Source organism: Pseudopodoces humilis, chromosome 1, assembly GCF_049639895.1.
Source record: "Pseudopodoces humilis isolate 2021_Gansu_Grassland_sample_001 chromosome 1, ASM4963989v1, whole genome shotgun sequence".
NCBI classification, from domain to species: domain Eukaryota; kingdom Metazoa; phylum Chordata; class Aves; order Passeriformes; family Paridae; genus Pseudopodoces; species Pseudopodoces humilis.
In genome coordinates, this window is record NC_142200.1 from 28,102,994 (window position 1) to 28,118,738 (window position 15,745).

General features: G+C 43.5%; 1 protein-coding gene across 4 annotated transcripts in view; it reads left to right on the forward strand.

Moving 5' to 3' along the window:
• Nucleotides 1-724: 724 nt before the first annotated feature.
• Nucleotides 725-15,745, forward strand: part of ZNF704 (zinc finger protein 704) — a 102,558-nt gene continuing 87,537 nt past the window's right edge. For 3 of the 4 annotated variants that reach the window (XM_088063495.1, XM_088063508.1, XM_088063501.1), the window contains exon 1: nucleotides 870-1,000. Coding sequence is in view for 1 of the 4 variants with exons in the window: in XM_005517069.3 (XP_005517126.2) it covers nucleotides 725-1,000 (276 nt within the window). In the remaining 3 variants the exon portion in view is untranslated. Of the gene's footprint in view, nucleotides 1,001-15,745 lie in introns of all 4 variants that reach the window. The other variant, XM_005517069.3, reaches the window with a different exon arrangement.

Genomic DNA, 15,745 nt, shown 5'->3' on the forward strand with positions numbered 1-15,745 from the left:
AGAAAAAGCCGCCCTCTACCTGGCTACAGCCTCCTTTCAGGGACTCGTAGAAAACACTAAGGTCCCCCCGAGCCTCCTTTTCTCCAGCCTAAACAACCCCAGCTCCGTCAGGCACTCCTCACAGGACTTGTGCTCCAGACCCTTCTCCAGCTTTGTTGCCCTTCTCTGGACACGCTGCAGCACCGCAATGTCCTGTCGGGCATCCGTGCCCTGCTGCCGTGTGAACACAGCACATGCGGGCAGGGCCGGCAGGGCGCTCCCGGGCCGAGGTGGGTGGGCGGCGGGGGCCGGCCTGCCCGGCAGCCAAATCCGCCCGCGGCTCCGGGCGAAGGCGGCGCGGCCCCAACGCCCCGCGCCTGGCGGAGCCGCGGCCGGCGGGAATCCAGTCCGGGTTTTGGCGCCGGGGACCGGCGGCGGCGAGGAAGGGCGAGCGGGAGGGACCGCGCGCTGCACCCGACAGCCGAGCCGGGCCGGGCGGGCAGCCGGCGGAGGAGGAGGGCGCGGGGAGCAGGTGGGCGAGCGGCGGGGCGGCCACGCCGGCTCCGGGCCCGCCTGGCCGCGGTCGCGGGCCCCCATGGCCGCGGCGCGCCCGCCGCACACACCCACCGCCGCCCCCCGGTGAGCGCCGCCGCCGCCCCTTGGGCACCTCGGCGGGGCCGCTGCCCGCGGCCGGGGCTGAGCGCGGCGGGAGGCGGCCGGGCCGGGCCGGCCGGGCGGAGGCACCATGCAGGCGCGGCGCTTGGCCCAGCGCTCCAGCATGGGCAGCCGGCGGCTGAGCGCGGCGGCGCCGCAGGTGGACGCGGTCCGGCCCCCCAAGCCCGAGAGCGCCTGGAGGCCGCCCCGGCGGGAAGGCTCCGCTGCGGCGCTTGAGGAAGAGGACGAAGACGAGGACGTGGTGGTTGAGGTGGAGGAGGAAGAGGAGGAGGAGGAGGGCGGCCTGGGGAGCGCCCCCCCGGCACTGGCCGGCCACGGCAAGGGCCCCCTCCGGGGGAGCCTTAAGGTGCGTCCCGGGAGGGCGCGGGGCGGGGGCGGTTGAGGGGCCCGGACGGGGGTGCGGGGCCGGCGAGGCGGGCCGGGCCGGGCCGGGCCGGCCGGTGTCCCGGGCTGGGCCGGCGCGCGCTGAGGGCGGCCTGGGGCCGGCGACGGGGCTTGGAGCGGGCTGGCGCCGGGAGGCTCTGGGGGACTCCGACGGCGGGCGGGCCGGCCGGCCCTCAGCAAGTCCCGGGCGAAGCGGGCGGGGGGAGCCATCGGGGTCTGAAGGAGTTTGAGCATTGGGAGTGGAGACTTGGCTGGGTGAAGCGCGCGGCTGGCGGGGGTTGGAAGGATGTTCAACCCGGCCGTGTGCGCAGAGGTGTTCGGAGGGAGAGCTGTGCCTGCGGGGCGTGCGAGCTGCCGGGGCCGGGCAAGGCTCCTGCGAGCGCGGGTGGCCGTGGTCAGGAGGCCTGGGTGGGCGACCTGTGGAAAGTTTAGGAATGCAGCCTTTCTGTGCAGAGGCCCGATTCAAATCTCATCGAAGCGTGCGCGGGCAGTGCGCTGAAATCGGTGCGGTTTGGAACAACCTGATGAACACACCCACTGGCTGAGATCCCGCAGATTTAGGCGTAATGATTTTATTATGAAGCGTTTTCTGTAATTATTTTTCTCTTGGGATAACCAGGGTAGTAGGATTAAGTCTATGTATAGTACTATAGAGGGTTCGTGTGATAGATGTGCACTGGTTATGGAAAATAAATGTGTATGAAAGTTTAAAGGGCACCCATTTTAATTGATTTTTGGTTGTTTTTTTTTCAATCTAAGTAATAATTCTTACTTAATAAGAGTTCAGGGTTGGATAATTAGAGTGCTGTATTACTATTGGGGTCTCTCCTGTATTCACAGATGGGGGGAAAAAGAAGGAAACAAATCCAAAACAAACGACACACAAAGAAAAATAGCAGCAGAAATGCAAGTTGTCCCCGTATTACTTCAGAGCAGTTTTGTTACATCACCGAGAATCAGTGTGACACAGCTGGGTCATCGGACTGTAGCTCTTCACTGAGTCTGTCAAATGCCATGAGTTGTGGTTAAGGTGTCTGGGTCAGACCATCCAAGGTACTGGGGCCTGGCAGGCTGAAACAACTTTGTTGCTACAGAAACAACACTTGGCACTTGAGTGGTAGCTTTAGGATGAGGAACACTAGAATGGACTTCTGGTCCCATCATTCTCCCCTTAATAATGAAAGTCTTAAGTGGTAGAGAAGGCTTAGAGGAACTTCCTGTGTATACCTAATAGGAAAAAGAGTGAAATTCTTAAGTGGAACATATTAAACTGAAGTATAACTGGATTACATAGGTATAATCTGCATATAATGTGTGAGTGTACTGTCCTCTTTGTGAACCCTCAACATGCTTTCAGGTAGTAGGACTGTAAGAGATTGCTGGTATTTCTGCCTTACACTTAGGAGTATGTGTACTTACAAAAACATTGTGCTTGCATGTATTTACTTCCTTGAATAGTAAACCTATCTTATAGGTCAGATGAGTGTAGTAATGTCTGTTAGTCTGCTTTTAGCATACATAATAAACTGCTGAGTCACCATTGATAACCAGGTGCACATATTTACCCTCTTTGGAGGTATGTTTCTTACTGTCATTACCTGCTCAGTTTCTGCTTTCTCTGTTTATGCTTTTGAGTATTATAAACTACAAGGACTTAAAATTTAACATTGTAAATGAATTATCTTTGGTTTCTGTGTATTTCTTTAGAGATTGTTAGTGTGAGAGCTCCCAAAGCTTAATGGGAGGGTTCTTCCAAGTAATTTTAAAGCAGCAGATTAAACTTCTTTGCCTTTGGCATTGTGTTTCTGAGTGCTTTTAAACCTGAAGCAACTGAACTGCAGAAGTGCTTCCCAAAAGTAGCTCTGGCTATGTGACTCGGAGTGTGTCAGAAAGTGGGTTTTCCAAGTGGTTTATGTTTCTTTTAATGAGAGAAGCAGACATAAAATGAATATTGAGGTCCAACTTCAAAGTACTGGGAGGGTAATAGGACTGGCATGATCTGGTTGTGATTTGTCAACTGGAATTCCTTCCAAATGGAGAAGTGGCATGGAATCAGGAGCATTTGACTCCCAGATCTGGGCTTTTGAACTGGGGCGTGGGAACAAAGTAAATTGAAGGGGTGTCGACTCCTGAGAGATGGCATAAATTGTTGCAGTGACCAATACTCTTCATAATAAGAGAAATCCTAAAGAGCATCAGAATTCATTTGGACTTGAAAGCAAAGTGATCTGGGTTTTGCAGTATATGCTATCTGGATAATTCAATTAAGAAGCATCACACAGTGTTCTGGTGTGTATTCACATGTACATTTGATGTCTATGCCCTTGGGTGGAATGGCATTTTAAAGCTAGTGGTGTCAGGGGCTTGTGACAAAGTCACTTCTGTGAACTGCCTGTGATACATGGATGAAAGCATCATAGGGTCAGCAATGGAATTAATACTGTTGAAAGGTGCCTGAGAATTTGGTTCACTAGTCAAAAATCAGCAAAGTACTGGCGCTATTAGGTCTTATAGCCATATTCTCTGCTCCAGAAAGAAGTCTGTTGTGTGGCTGCACCTTTGATAGTCTGGTTTTGACCCTTACTCTTAAGCATGAGGATAGAGGGGAAGAAGTACTTTATAAAGGTAAATATTATTTCTCCAGTTTCTGAAGTCATGGAAAGAGAGCACATATATGACAATAAAGAGAGACTGGTGGTCATGGGGAAGATACAAAAATCGTGTCTTTATGGTGCTGTAGCTGCCCAGGAGGAGAACACTGGAGAATGTTTTTGTTGCTTTTTCTCCCCTGCTATGTTGACATGCTGGAAAAGGCATGAGTGTGCTGTGTGTGACTGGTGGGTAATGGCAGAATAGCCAGAGAATCTTGGAGAGCCTGTAAAGCCTTGTTGAGAAGTGCTGTGTTTTCTTACTTTGTCAGAACTAGTTCATTAATCTCTATATGGAAATGAATTACACCAAGGTGCTGATTATGCACACTTATTTTGCATGTGAAACTTTTTGTGCAGCCCATATATGCTTTGGCTGCATTTGGATTTTCAGCTATTTGAAATTAGATGAAAAAGTATAAGTAGTGTAATTGCTAGTACTTTTTCTTGAAGCCTGGGTTAATTTGCAGTCTTGTTTAATTCATCTTTAGTATGCAGCCTAGTTCAAATGTCACAAATAGCCATGTTAGTACCATGCTGGGGTTAATGCAGTCTGTGGAAAGTGCTGAGTTTGATGATAGGGTAAGAAGTTGTGAAGTAGGGTCCATCAGCAGTCTCCAGTGCTGACTTTATCAGATACTTAGAAGAAAACCCCACTGTAAGTAGCAGAGTTATGCTAATTTGTCTGTAAACAATTAGAATGCTATGATTTAGATTGTGGGCTAGTAGTGAACATGGGCTTGTTGCCAGCATGTTGCAATGTTTTCTCTACTGTAGTGAATAGTAAATGGGTTAGTGCTTACTTCGTTCAGTTGAGTTCCAGCCCAATTTCTGTCCCCAGGCTAAGAGTATGGACACAGGACATTCCTAATCCAGCTGACTATGGGTGCTGCACCTGTTCCTCACCCATGGAACTACCTGTTCCAGATACTGGCTTGTTTGTGAACACCTCTTCATAGTTCAGAAGGATAAATTTCCCACAAGTGGATTTGATCCTGCAAATACATAGCTCCCAAAGTGATGGAGAATGATCAGATGAAGTCAGAAAACTAAAGATCCAGAGAGCTGTGCGGTGATGGCAGAGGAACAGAGGAATACAAGAGCCCAGGCAGTGTAAGCAAGACTTTAACTTCATACTTACACTTTAACATTGGGCTCAGTTTTGACCACTTTGTGAAGTGAAATTTATGACGAGTGCAAAGTAAGGTGCATGTACAAGTCTGTTCCAGAGGTTTCAGGGTGGCAGACATTGGTAGGAGTTCATGAAAAATTATGCGTTTGGACACAGTTTTTGTGGTTTGTTATGTTTTGGGTTGATTTTTTTCACCCTTTTTTGTTTTTTTAAGATAAAGACATATGTGTGATATATGGGATGCAGAAGAATCTTTAGAGCTTGTATGGAAGAAATCAGTTGCCTTTTAGTTATGTGTTGTTCATCTGTGTTGAATTCACTCTCTTCTCTTTTGCTTTTTCTTTCTAAAGCCAGGTGTGAATTCAGTCCTTTAAATTAGACTTTCAGCTTTGCTGTCTGAATGGACTATATACTCATCGTGGACAAAAAAGTGGGTTTTCCTGCTTGATTAGCCAAGTGTTATTTAATTTAGCTTTCATATGTGTATGCAAATGTGTTTTAATAGGCAATTTCCAAAATACAAGCTTCAAATACCAGATTTCCTTAGTGGAGGAGAGACCTTGCAAAGCACATTAGGAACTTAAGAGGAAAATTAAATGTTCCCTTTCAGACTAATAATGATAATGTTATTTTTATAAATACTGCTAGTTATTAGAACACCCAAACTCATGTCCTGAACCTGGAGCCTTTTAGGCTAGGCTGTGTACAAACTTAGAACAAACATGATCCTGGTCTGCCTACTTCTGTAAAGAGTAACATGAGATATGAATGAACACTGATGGACTGTGAGGAACAACTAAAGGATGAGACGAGAGAGGCAGATAAACACCAGCAACTTAGCTGTATTTTTTAAGTAGATAAAGTTAATTTTTAAATTTCAATCTTCCTTCAGTTTCTTGTTCTTGAGTGAAAACCTGTCTAGTGAAGTTGGTGTGGAAAATTCTAGGCTAGACTTGTGGTTTTTTTCTTTTCTTCCTTTTGAAAAATTTTAAATTTTAAATTTTAACGTAATATGGATTACTAGAGGCAGAGCTGGGGGTGCTGAGAAAGTAAGATAGTATTTTTTTTCTCCACTCTCCCCTAATAAAGAATGAATGGGACTAATTTGCTGAGGATTTTTTCATGTAATTTTGTTGTTGTCGTTGTTTGGACACAGACCAAACAAAACCACTTTGCCTCTAAAAGGAATTGTATTAGAAAACTGTAACTACGTAAAAGTGAAGCCACTAACAGTTCTGATCTTTATTTGCCATATTAGTTTTGGTCTTGAATGAGGTCAGTGCTGAGTGATCAGTTCACAGCCCTCAGGTATTCGGTACATACCAGTGGATAGAGATGTGCTGCTCTGTCTCTGTCACAGAATGCTTGAATTTGGAAGGGACCCTGGGAGATCACCTGGTCCAGTACCCCAGGTCCAGTAGGGTCTGGATGTAGAGCTGACAATGTCCAGATAGGTTTTGAATATCTTCAAGGAGGGAGACTCCACAGCCTGTTTGGGCAACCTGTTCCAGTGCTGGGTCACCCTCAGAGTGAAGAAGTGTTTCCTGATGTTCAGAGGGAACCTCCTGTATTTCAGTGTATGACCATTGCCTCTGGTCCTGGCACTGGGCACCATTGAGGAGAGCCTGTCTCCTCAATGTTCCCTCCATTCAGATGTTTCTAGACATTTTTAAGATTCCCCTAAGCTCTCTCTTCTCTTGGGTGAACAGGCCCAGCTCTCCTCATAGGAGAGGTAATCCAGTCTCTTAATCACAGAATCATAGAACAGTTTGGAATGGAAAGCACCTTATAAATCTTTTATTTCCAAGCCTCTTGCTATGGGCAGGGATGTCACTCACTGACTAGACCAGGTTGCTCAGAGCTCAATTGAGCCTTGAACACTTCAGGGCTGGGGAATCCACCACTTTTCTGGGCACTTGTTCTAGTGCTTCACCACCCTCTGAGTAAAGAATTTCTTCCTAACACCTACTGTAAACATGCCCTCTTTTCATTTTAAAACTGTCACTCTTCTTTCTGTCACTATCTGCTCATTCAAAAAGTCCTTCTCCCTCCTTTGTGTAAGTCGCCTTGAGGTACTGGAAGGCTGTAGTGAGGTTTCTCCAAAGCCTTCTCTTCTCCATGTTGAAATCATTCTGGTGGCCTTTTGCTGCACTTTTTCTGGTGTGTCCATGTCTTTCTTTTATTTGGGATCCCAGAACTGCACCTGTCATTCCAGGTGTGGCCTCTCCAGTGCCTTAGTAGAGGGGGCAGGATCATCTCCCTCTACCTGCTGTCAATACTTTGTCTAATGCAGCCCAGGACGTGGTTCTGCTTTTTGCCACAACGGCTCACTGCTGGCTCATGTTCAACTTGGTGTCCACTGGGAGCCCAGGGCCTTTTCCACCAAGCTGTTTTCCAACTGGGTGGCCTCCAGCAGAAACTAGTGCCTGGGTTTGTCCCTCCCCAGGTCTAGGACTTCACATTTCCCCTGCCTGGATTTCTTGAGGTTCCTGTTGGCTCATTTCTCTAACATGTCAAGGTTTCTCTGGGTGGCAGCATAAGTGTCGGGTGTATCATCCACATCCGCTCCTTCCTGTCTTGTGATCCCTTCCCAGGGATCAAGGTGAGGCTGACCAGCCAGCCTGTATTCCCCTGGGTCTTTCTTGGAGATAGAAGTGACATTTTTTTCCATCTGAAAATTAAATATTGAGAAAGTGCTTTTCATGGGCTCATAATTAACATTTGTAATGTGTCCTGTGACAAGTGCAGATGCACAGACCATCTGTGCCTTTGTTGATCCTATGCTCTTCCAAGCTTTCTTCAGACCCAAGGTTACAGAGAAGTCTAAGAATCCTGTAAATCAGCTTTGAACGCTCAAGCCCTATTCTGTTTTTCCAGCTGCTAGATTAGAAATTCCAGTGTTACAGGAGCACCAGAGAGCTTTTACTAGACTGTGGGATAAATTGGTTCCTCAAAGATGAGAGCTTGGCTGCTCGGCAAGCCAGGAGCATGCTGGTCCTTGCTGATGTCTGCTCTGCAAATACTGCTCTGGATTGAGCAATGATGCTTTTTTTTTTTTTTTTAATTCCCTCAGAATGAGTCCCCATTGGCTTTATAATACTTTCAAGTGATTTATTGAATTGCTTATTTCTAAAAATAGTGAGCAGCTTGACTAATGCTGCAGCTTAAGGCCAGCCCAAAGACTATAGAAGGACAGTAGGTTAAAAGAGAAACTCTTAAGTATTTTTGTTTATTTACAAAAACTGAAGAGGAAATATAAGGTAAATGAAAAGAACATTCATTGGCTCCTCTGGGAATCAGTTTTAATTTCATGAACTTGTGTCCATGTTTTTCACTGTAGCGTGTTGCTGAGCAGAGCACATAGGAATTTAATGTTGCCACTGCTGCTGCTGAACAATCTGTGATGGGATCACTTTCACTACTCTGGCACCTTGCCAGACTTTCCAATCTCAAATGATTATTGCAGTGACATTTATCTTATTGTATTAAAAGTACATGTGTGGGTGGTATTTGTTGTTTGACAACAAAACTAATGAAGACAGGAAACTGAACAACTTCTGTTGCTTGAACTTCAAATAAAAATACCGATCTTTTTACTGGTGTTTTTGTAAAACATACAGAGTCTAATTTCCATAAAATCCTGACCCAGCTAAAGTTGATGCAAAAGTCCTGCTACTTTAAGCAGATTTAGGATTTCAGCCCAATTACTTGAACACAAGTATAAATCTACTAGTAGCCTAAAACCTTTTCATAGTGGTCCTAATAATTGTAAAAGACTGTTGTGATCACTAAACACAGAATCGGAGGGAAGGTGAAATGCCTCAGTGATCAGAAAGTGATGTGTGAAATTATATAGCTCAGTGTTTTACTGTCTTTAATGTATTTTTTTACATGGTGGATAAAAGATTATTTGAACTTTAGATGGGCAGTGCTGTTAAAACAAGCAGTCAAGATTAGATGGTTACTTTTATTTTCTGCTTCAGCAAGTAAGATGGCTGATGCCTACATCATACTGTCATAGAGAGCAAATTGTACAATCACATCCTATGAACTGGACTTCGTAAAGCTGGCAAGATAAACATTTGAGCCAGCCTGATCTTTTATGTTTATGTTCATGTCCCTTTGAAATGGTGTAAAAAAACCTCTGATTTGATCCAAAATGCTTTTTACCTCGTATTTCTCAACAGGTTTCTTTGTGTAATGCAGTGATGGAAATGTGAGTACTTCCAGAGGAAAAAATCTGATTTTTCTGCTTTAAAATACTTTGAAGAGAACACTGTGATGCATTCCTTGCTGCCTTTAGGTCTAGGTCAGTGGTGATCCATAAGGCCATGGAAAGCCATTCACATCTGGTTTACAGAGCTATACAGAAAAAGCAGTGAAATGAATAAGGGTGAATTAGTGGTTGTTATGGATTTACAGTGATATTTTGCTTCAACATGTGTGACCAACATTGTTTCATATGATTGTCCTTACTTTCTCAGAGCAGAAGAGAAATGGTTGGTCTTACAGGTGTTTCTTTTTCCATGCTGGTAGGTCCATCTGCTGCAGCAGCAGCATGGGTAGTATAGAGCGCTTTGTGCCTGGGCATTGGATGAAACAGATGAAGTTTATGGAGTTTATGTTTCATCAGTTCTAAAAGGGGTAAAATATTCCTCTCTCTGTCCTTCTGTCTTTCCTCCAGCTCCCAGTTACTCACAGACAGCCTTGTGCTTGTGCTGGAATTTATTGTGTGCTTTTTTGTGCTACTGAAACAATGGAAAACAATGTGCAGCAGCATCTGTAGACTCTGTGGTATCCTTCAGTTATGGTGGACCAAGGAAGGGCTCACCAAGTATCTTGATAGTGCAGAGGAAAAGATGGGATATCACAGCTAGGACAGACTTATGGAGGAAAGAGAAAGTTAGAAATGGAGCAAGCCTTCATCCTTTAGAATACAGAAGCCATGTGGCAGTTGGACTGTGCTTAACTTTGGGCCTGATGGTCCTTCAGGTTCCTTGTGAAGGCTTTTCTCCCACGAGATTATTGCATCCCTGTAGTGGTTTGATAGAGGGCTATTTTCTGGAGCAGCTGGAGAAGGTTGCGTGTTGCCTCTGCATGTTTTTACTGCTGTTATTCTGTTGCTTCCCGGGGTAATGAGTTGTAACTCTGTGATACTGTTTATTGCATAGTCAGACACAAAAATAACCTCCTTTTTTTGGCACCTCTCCTAATCTGAAAAGAAAAATTGCTACATGTTTTTTGTCTTGAGCTGAACTCAGACTTGGGAGAATCTTCTACTGGTGGCAGTGCTTCTTGCTTATTCTACTCTGCTGAAGGATCACTGAGGGATCATGCTTTCTACTTCCAGGCTCAAGATCTGTTAGAGGAGATAAGGACTTGTGCTTAATTTTTGTTTTGTAATGTCTCCTCCAGGCTTTCAGAATCAGGGATCTGGAAAATGGAATGGCCCTTTCATTCACAGCACCTGTTTCATTCAGAAGTTAAAACAGTTGCATACATCTGTGAACTACCTTGGTTTAAGTTCACTGAAATGCCATTATTTAAACAAACAAAAAAGAGCAAAGTCCCAGGATGTAAAGGCAAATGGATTGCATTTCCATACCCTTTTAAGTGATCTAAGATCTGGAGTATCTCATCTCAGCTGGCTGCTTTCAAAGTCAGACAATAACTTTTGACATCAGAAGTCTCACACCTCTGTATCTTAATTGCAAGAGATCTTGAAAATAAAGCCAACCTGTTTTCATTTTCACTAAAAATATCCTGCTATAAATATCTCTATCCAGTCAAGAGCAGGAGGGCTTTCAAATGCAGATGAACCAATCAAGAATTTTTTACTGAGGAGCAGTGAGGCAGCATTTCCAAAACCTTCTGCTAAGTGTGGGGAATTCCCCACTGTCTCTATAGTTTGATGTTTGTGAACTCTTACTTGCTTGATCATGAATGAGATTATAGAAGTGGTAGTACTTCTTTGAACTGTTGCCATCTTTTCTGGTCCCAGACCACCAGCAGATGAAGGGAGAATCAAGTGGAGTGTCTTGTACATCTTCAGCAATGGTCTTGAAATAGTTAAAATATATTTATTTGCACATGAAATTCAGCTAGTAAAGGCCATATTGATATATATCAACAAGACAGTCCATACACAAGCCTGTATTAAGCTACATAAGATGTTGTATAAAACTTTTTAATCTAGACAGAATCAAAATTAGGGCAGCAAAGACAGTAGGTACTTTACTACTGGGTTCTAGAACCCTTTTTGCATCTCTTACAAGTAAAATCACTGTTTCATAGAAAATAGATATTCATAGGCATGTCATAGAAAATACCCTGATGTGAGGTTTCAGAACTTCAGTCAGTGAAGTGGGAACACCTGGTTTGATGTTGCTCGCTACTTGTAGCTTGTAAGTACCTCAAGAAATGCAACAGAAATAAGAACAGAAAAAGGTTTATTTGAACTTCCCTGCTACCCCACATTAGCATACTTGGTTTTGTCTCCAGTTCCAGGGTTTTTTAAGTTTCCCCAGAGGTGCCCAGAAAGACCCAATTATATCCTTCTCTTTTCTCCTGTTCTCTTTGACCAACCCAGGGCACACATTTCCAGGCCTTCATCTGTTCTCTGTGTGGCCACGGATTGCTCTGATGACATTGGGCGTGGCGTTGCTTACACTGTTTTCTCTGCAGGAGAGGTGAGGGGAACCTGCTACCTAGCAGGAACCCTTCCTTCCCACTTGCAGGGCCAGGCACGTAGGACCTTGTGAGAAAAAAATATCTGATAATTGGTTTAGTTAATTTTAAGTTCACTTTTTGTGCAACCAGTAATTGGGAAGGCAATTATGACTGCCCATTCCTGGCCTGCAAGTCCTGCTAAAAACATGGTGGAGTACCAAGCCCTCAGTGGTGAGCATGCTTGGCAAAGATTGAAGGAACAGAATTCCTAAATAAAAGATGAACCTGCTTTTTGCAACTATGACGCTCCACTTTCCTCCTGTTTAAGGCTTTCCAAGGTAGCATCTATATTTTTAGATGTTTAGAGGCAGCGTGTTTCTCAGGCACTTGTTTTATTTAAGAAAAGGAAAACAAGGCTGAAATAGCTCTGCTGAGATCCTGCTAGCGATGCCAAGCCTGGGAGCCAGTGTCCGGTTGGAGCCCAGGTAGATGGGTTTGCAGAAGTGGTAACTGCAGGTCACACCCCTGAGTGCCCAGCATAGCCAGGACACAGAACACAGAGTTACTTCTTTGAGACTTAAACATTGCAAGCAAATTTTGAAGATACGCCCTTTCAGTAATTAGTATTAAAATTTGGTAACTGTTACTGATTAGTGTCTGAAAATGTTAGAAGTTATGTACTTTTCTGTGAAGAACTTATTATACCTGCATATGGGAAAGAAAGCTACCATACTTCTACATCTTCATTCATTTGTTGATGTGATGGAGAGAAAAAGGCACAGATATCTCTGAATAATTTTTGTTCAGACCTGAAAGTGGTGTATGGGAAGGACCATGAATTCCCAGTGTTCCTTGCTGTCTCCCCTTGTAATCTTAGTAAGACCTTTCTGTCCAGTTTTAATAACATTTATGCTTCCTGTGCCAGATAGCGCAGTATTTCAGATGTCAGAAGTTGGTGGTGGTTTTATTTGGGGTACAGCTGGTACCCGGCTGGCTACTGGATTTCAAATGTGGGAGTGAAAATTTCTGTCATTCATCTGGGTAGATTCTCTGTAACTCAGAAACACCTTAAACTGGTGTTGGGATACGTGGGGTTTGTAGATGAGTTAGGTTTAGCCAGGTAAGTGCTAACATACATGTGAGGGTGACAGGAGGGTAGGAACTTCTTGTTGACTCCAGTTCTTGCTGCATAACACTGTATTGTGAATCCAGGCTACTTAAAATACTTAGAATTGTGTTTTAATACATAGAACATATATTCTATGGGTGGTTTTCAATATTCAGTCAAATGAAGATAGGGACTTTGTCCTAGCCGGGTTGAAGATGAATAGTGCATTACTGTACATTATTGTGTACTATATATTGTAAAGAACACTTAGAGTGACCTTAAAATGCATTATCTCCTATATTGTTAGAGACCAACAATTTATAAATACTTAGAGTGATTAGATTGATGTGATTTATGTGTAATGAGCAACTGCTGGTGAAGCGAGTAATTAAATGCAAAGTATACTCGAAAATGTAATAATACATTGAAATTCAGGGCAGATTATTTCCAAGCGTCATTACGAGAATCTGTCTTATCCCTTTGTGTTCCAGTATGAATAGAGATTTCTGGCAAAATGGAAATTTGTTGCATTCTTTCCTTCCAGTGAGGACACTGTTTTAGAATGTCAAAAATTAGAGCCTTTTTGTGTTAAAAAAACCCTCTATTACAGGAACCTGAACTGGAAATATTGTACGAAGCAATATGAGTGAACCAAAATCTTTGTCCTTCCAGGGATTTAATTTAAATATTTTTTACTTGCATTTAATTTTGGAAGCAGATTTGGTGTTTCTCAGTTTTGCTTGTTCTGTTTTGTTGTGAACTTTATTCCTGATTTCTTTCTTGTTGAGAAAAGTGGCTTAGCCTTGTCCCTAGAGCATTGCCTGGCTGTTCAGGCTGGCCTGAAAAGGACCTTGCAGTTATTGAGCTCTTGTTTTGGCTGAACATTTTAAATGTGTGTCATGTTACATATACACATTTCATTCTTGTTTCCCATTAACATGCTAGGCTGAAATATATTGATTCCTTCTTTTGCTTTCCCATTGAGCTGTCTGTTTGTTTTGTAATGGATCAAAAATGTTGCTAAAGCCTTGTTTGATTAAAAAAAAACAACTGTGACTTTTGTTTTCTTACCAGTTGGGAGTTTTATTGGCAGTCCCAAACACTTAGGATGATTACATCTATTTCAGAAAACAGAAAGAGGTGGTCACAAAGCCAATCAAAAAACTGATTATGAAAAGCAGCAGAGTTATACAGCAGGTTGGCTGGTGCTAAACCATCTCATAGCTAATCTGTCTAATCTGGTGGTTTTTTAATTGGTGTTTAATCTAAAGAGTTTTTTGTTGGAATTAGATCAACTGATTACATAGTAAATTGGATGGAAATCAAAAATCCACATCCAAAACTGTGTCTTCTTTATCAGCTATGTAGTGTTAATACTGTGCACAGGCCTAGGACTCACTGTTAAGTTAAAATTATTTATCTACTGACAGTGCAGATAGCCAGGGTTGGAGCAGTGAGATAGGCGATTGCTGGTGGGGTGGGGTTTTTTGGTATGTGTTTTTTAGTGTGTTATACCCCCATGCACATACTACAACCCCCAACTCTGCCTCCCCCACTCTGGAACACAGCCTAGTGTGGCTTGTGAGGGATCTTGTTGTTTTTGGAATGAAGTGACACTGGAGTTGAGTCCAGTTATAGTGGTCTGTAAGTGAAGTAAAGAAAATACTTCGTGGGTTAAGGGAGAAAAAGTAGTTTGTACAAAAATAGAAACATGACAATGGCTTCAGTATTATTAAGATAAGGTGGAATTACTCTAAGTTAGTTTCCCAAAACGTATTTCCACTAGTGTGTTTGTTTATGGGGAGTTTTGGATGCAGTCAGCTTTGCTATAGATACTTGCCTCACCCTTGTAAAATAGTTTTATTGGTTTTTAGAGGTACTTCTTTGCTTTTATCATAAAATTAACTTTGTTATCTGTATGAACAAAACATGATGGCACAAAATAGGCCGCAGTTGGAAGATTATTTACTTTACACGGCCCTCTAAGATTCAAAGTGTGCATGAAAGGGACAAACTCAACTTTCTCATATGTCTTAGTCCTTCCAGATCCCAGCAGACATTATGAGGAGAAACAGAAGTTAGCCAGTGTCTCCCCAGAAGGTTAAGGGGGCCTGCTGGGCTCTCACTGCTGTGCTGCCTGACAGCTGCAAGCCTCTCTTTGCTGAGGCTGTGATTGCCGGCCGGTTTCTTGGCAGGCAGATGCAGTCACACTTGTGGTAAGATCTTCATGTGGTGTAAATCGGCATAGCTTCATGGAAGGTGCTGCATCAAGTCGAAGGGGCTGGGAGGCAGTGCTCTGTTGTGCTGGGCAGCTGCCATGTGGAAATCAGCCTTTGAGTTGTTTATAAAACTGTCAGCGAAGTAGGCATGGTATGTGGTGTGGCAATTCTTTCAGTAGTTTGTTGTATTTCCATCTGTCTGTGTAGTCTGTTATGAAGTCTCTTAAAAATTATGTTTCTATTCCTGCTGTGCCCACCTGAATCCACAGTTCTGCACCAAAAAAAAAAAAATAGGAAATTTGAAAGAACGTGGTTAGAAGTCAGTTTTCACATTTGAAGATGTATTTCCGTACAGTTGGATCACATAGAGGAAAATAATGCTAATATTCCTGAGACTTTAATGGTTTCCATTGTATAGGAAACACAGACATCTTAATGCCTGTTAAATGCTAGTGAGCTATTTGAAAATAAGTATCTCCAGTTTTTAAGCAGCAGTGTACCAACAGCAAGGGAAGATGATAAAGTCTAGTCAGGTTGTACTCAAGGGGTGACGTACATAATCTGTCAAATCTGAGTCTCTGTGTTTCTATATAAATGTGATAGGTCTACTTATTCTAGCGTTTGGTGATCCTTTGAACAGGCAATTCAGTGCCCGAGTTGTCTTTTTGATCAATAATTTTTTTGCTGTTCAGGGTAAAATGCAAGCTGAAATTGGAGGAGACTGTGATTTGAGTGCAATGTCAGCATCTTATCAGGATATGCTCTTGGGTAGGGCAAAAATTGAGTGCACATAAGTTAAGGCCTAAACTACTGAAAAATTGCAGCCTGCACATTATTTGTAAAGAATACAAAAAAACTTCTTTAAATTCCTCAGTTTATGTCAGTGTCAAGCATGCTCATTTTGGGCTGGACTTACATTGCAACACAGGGT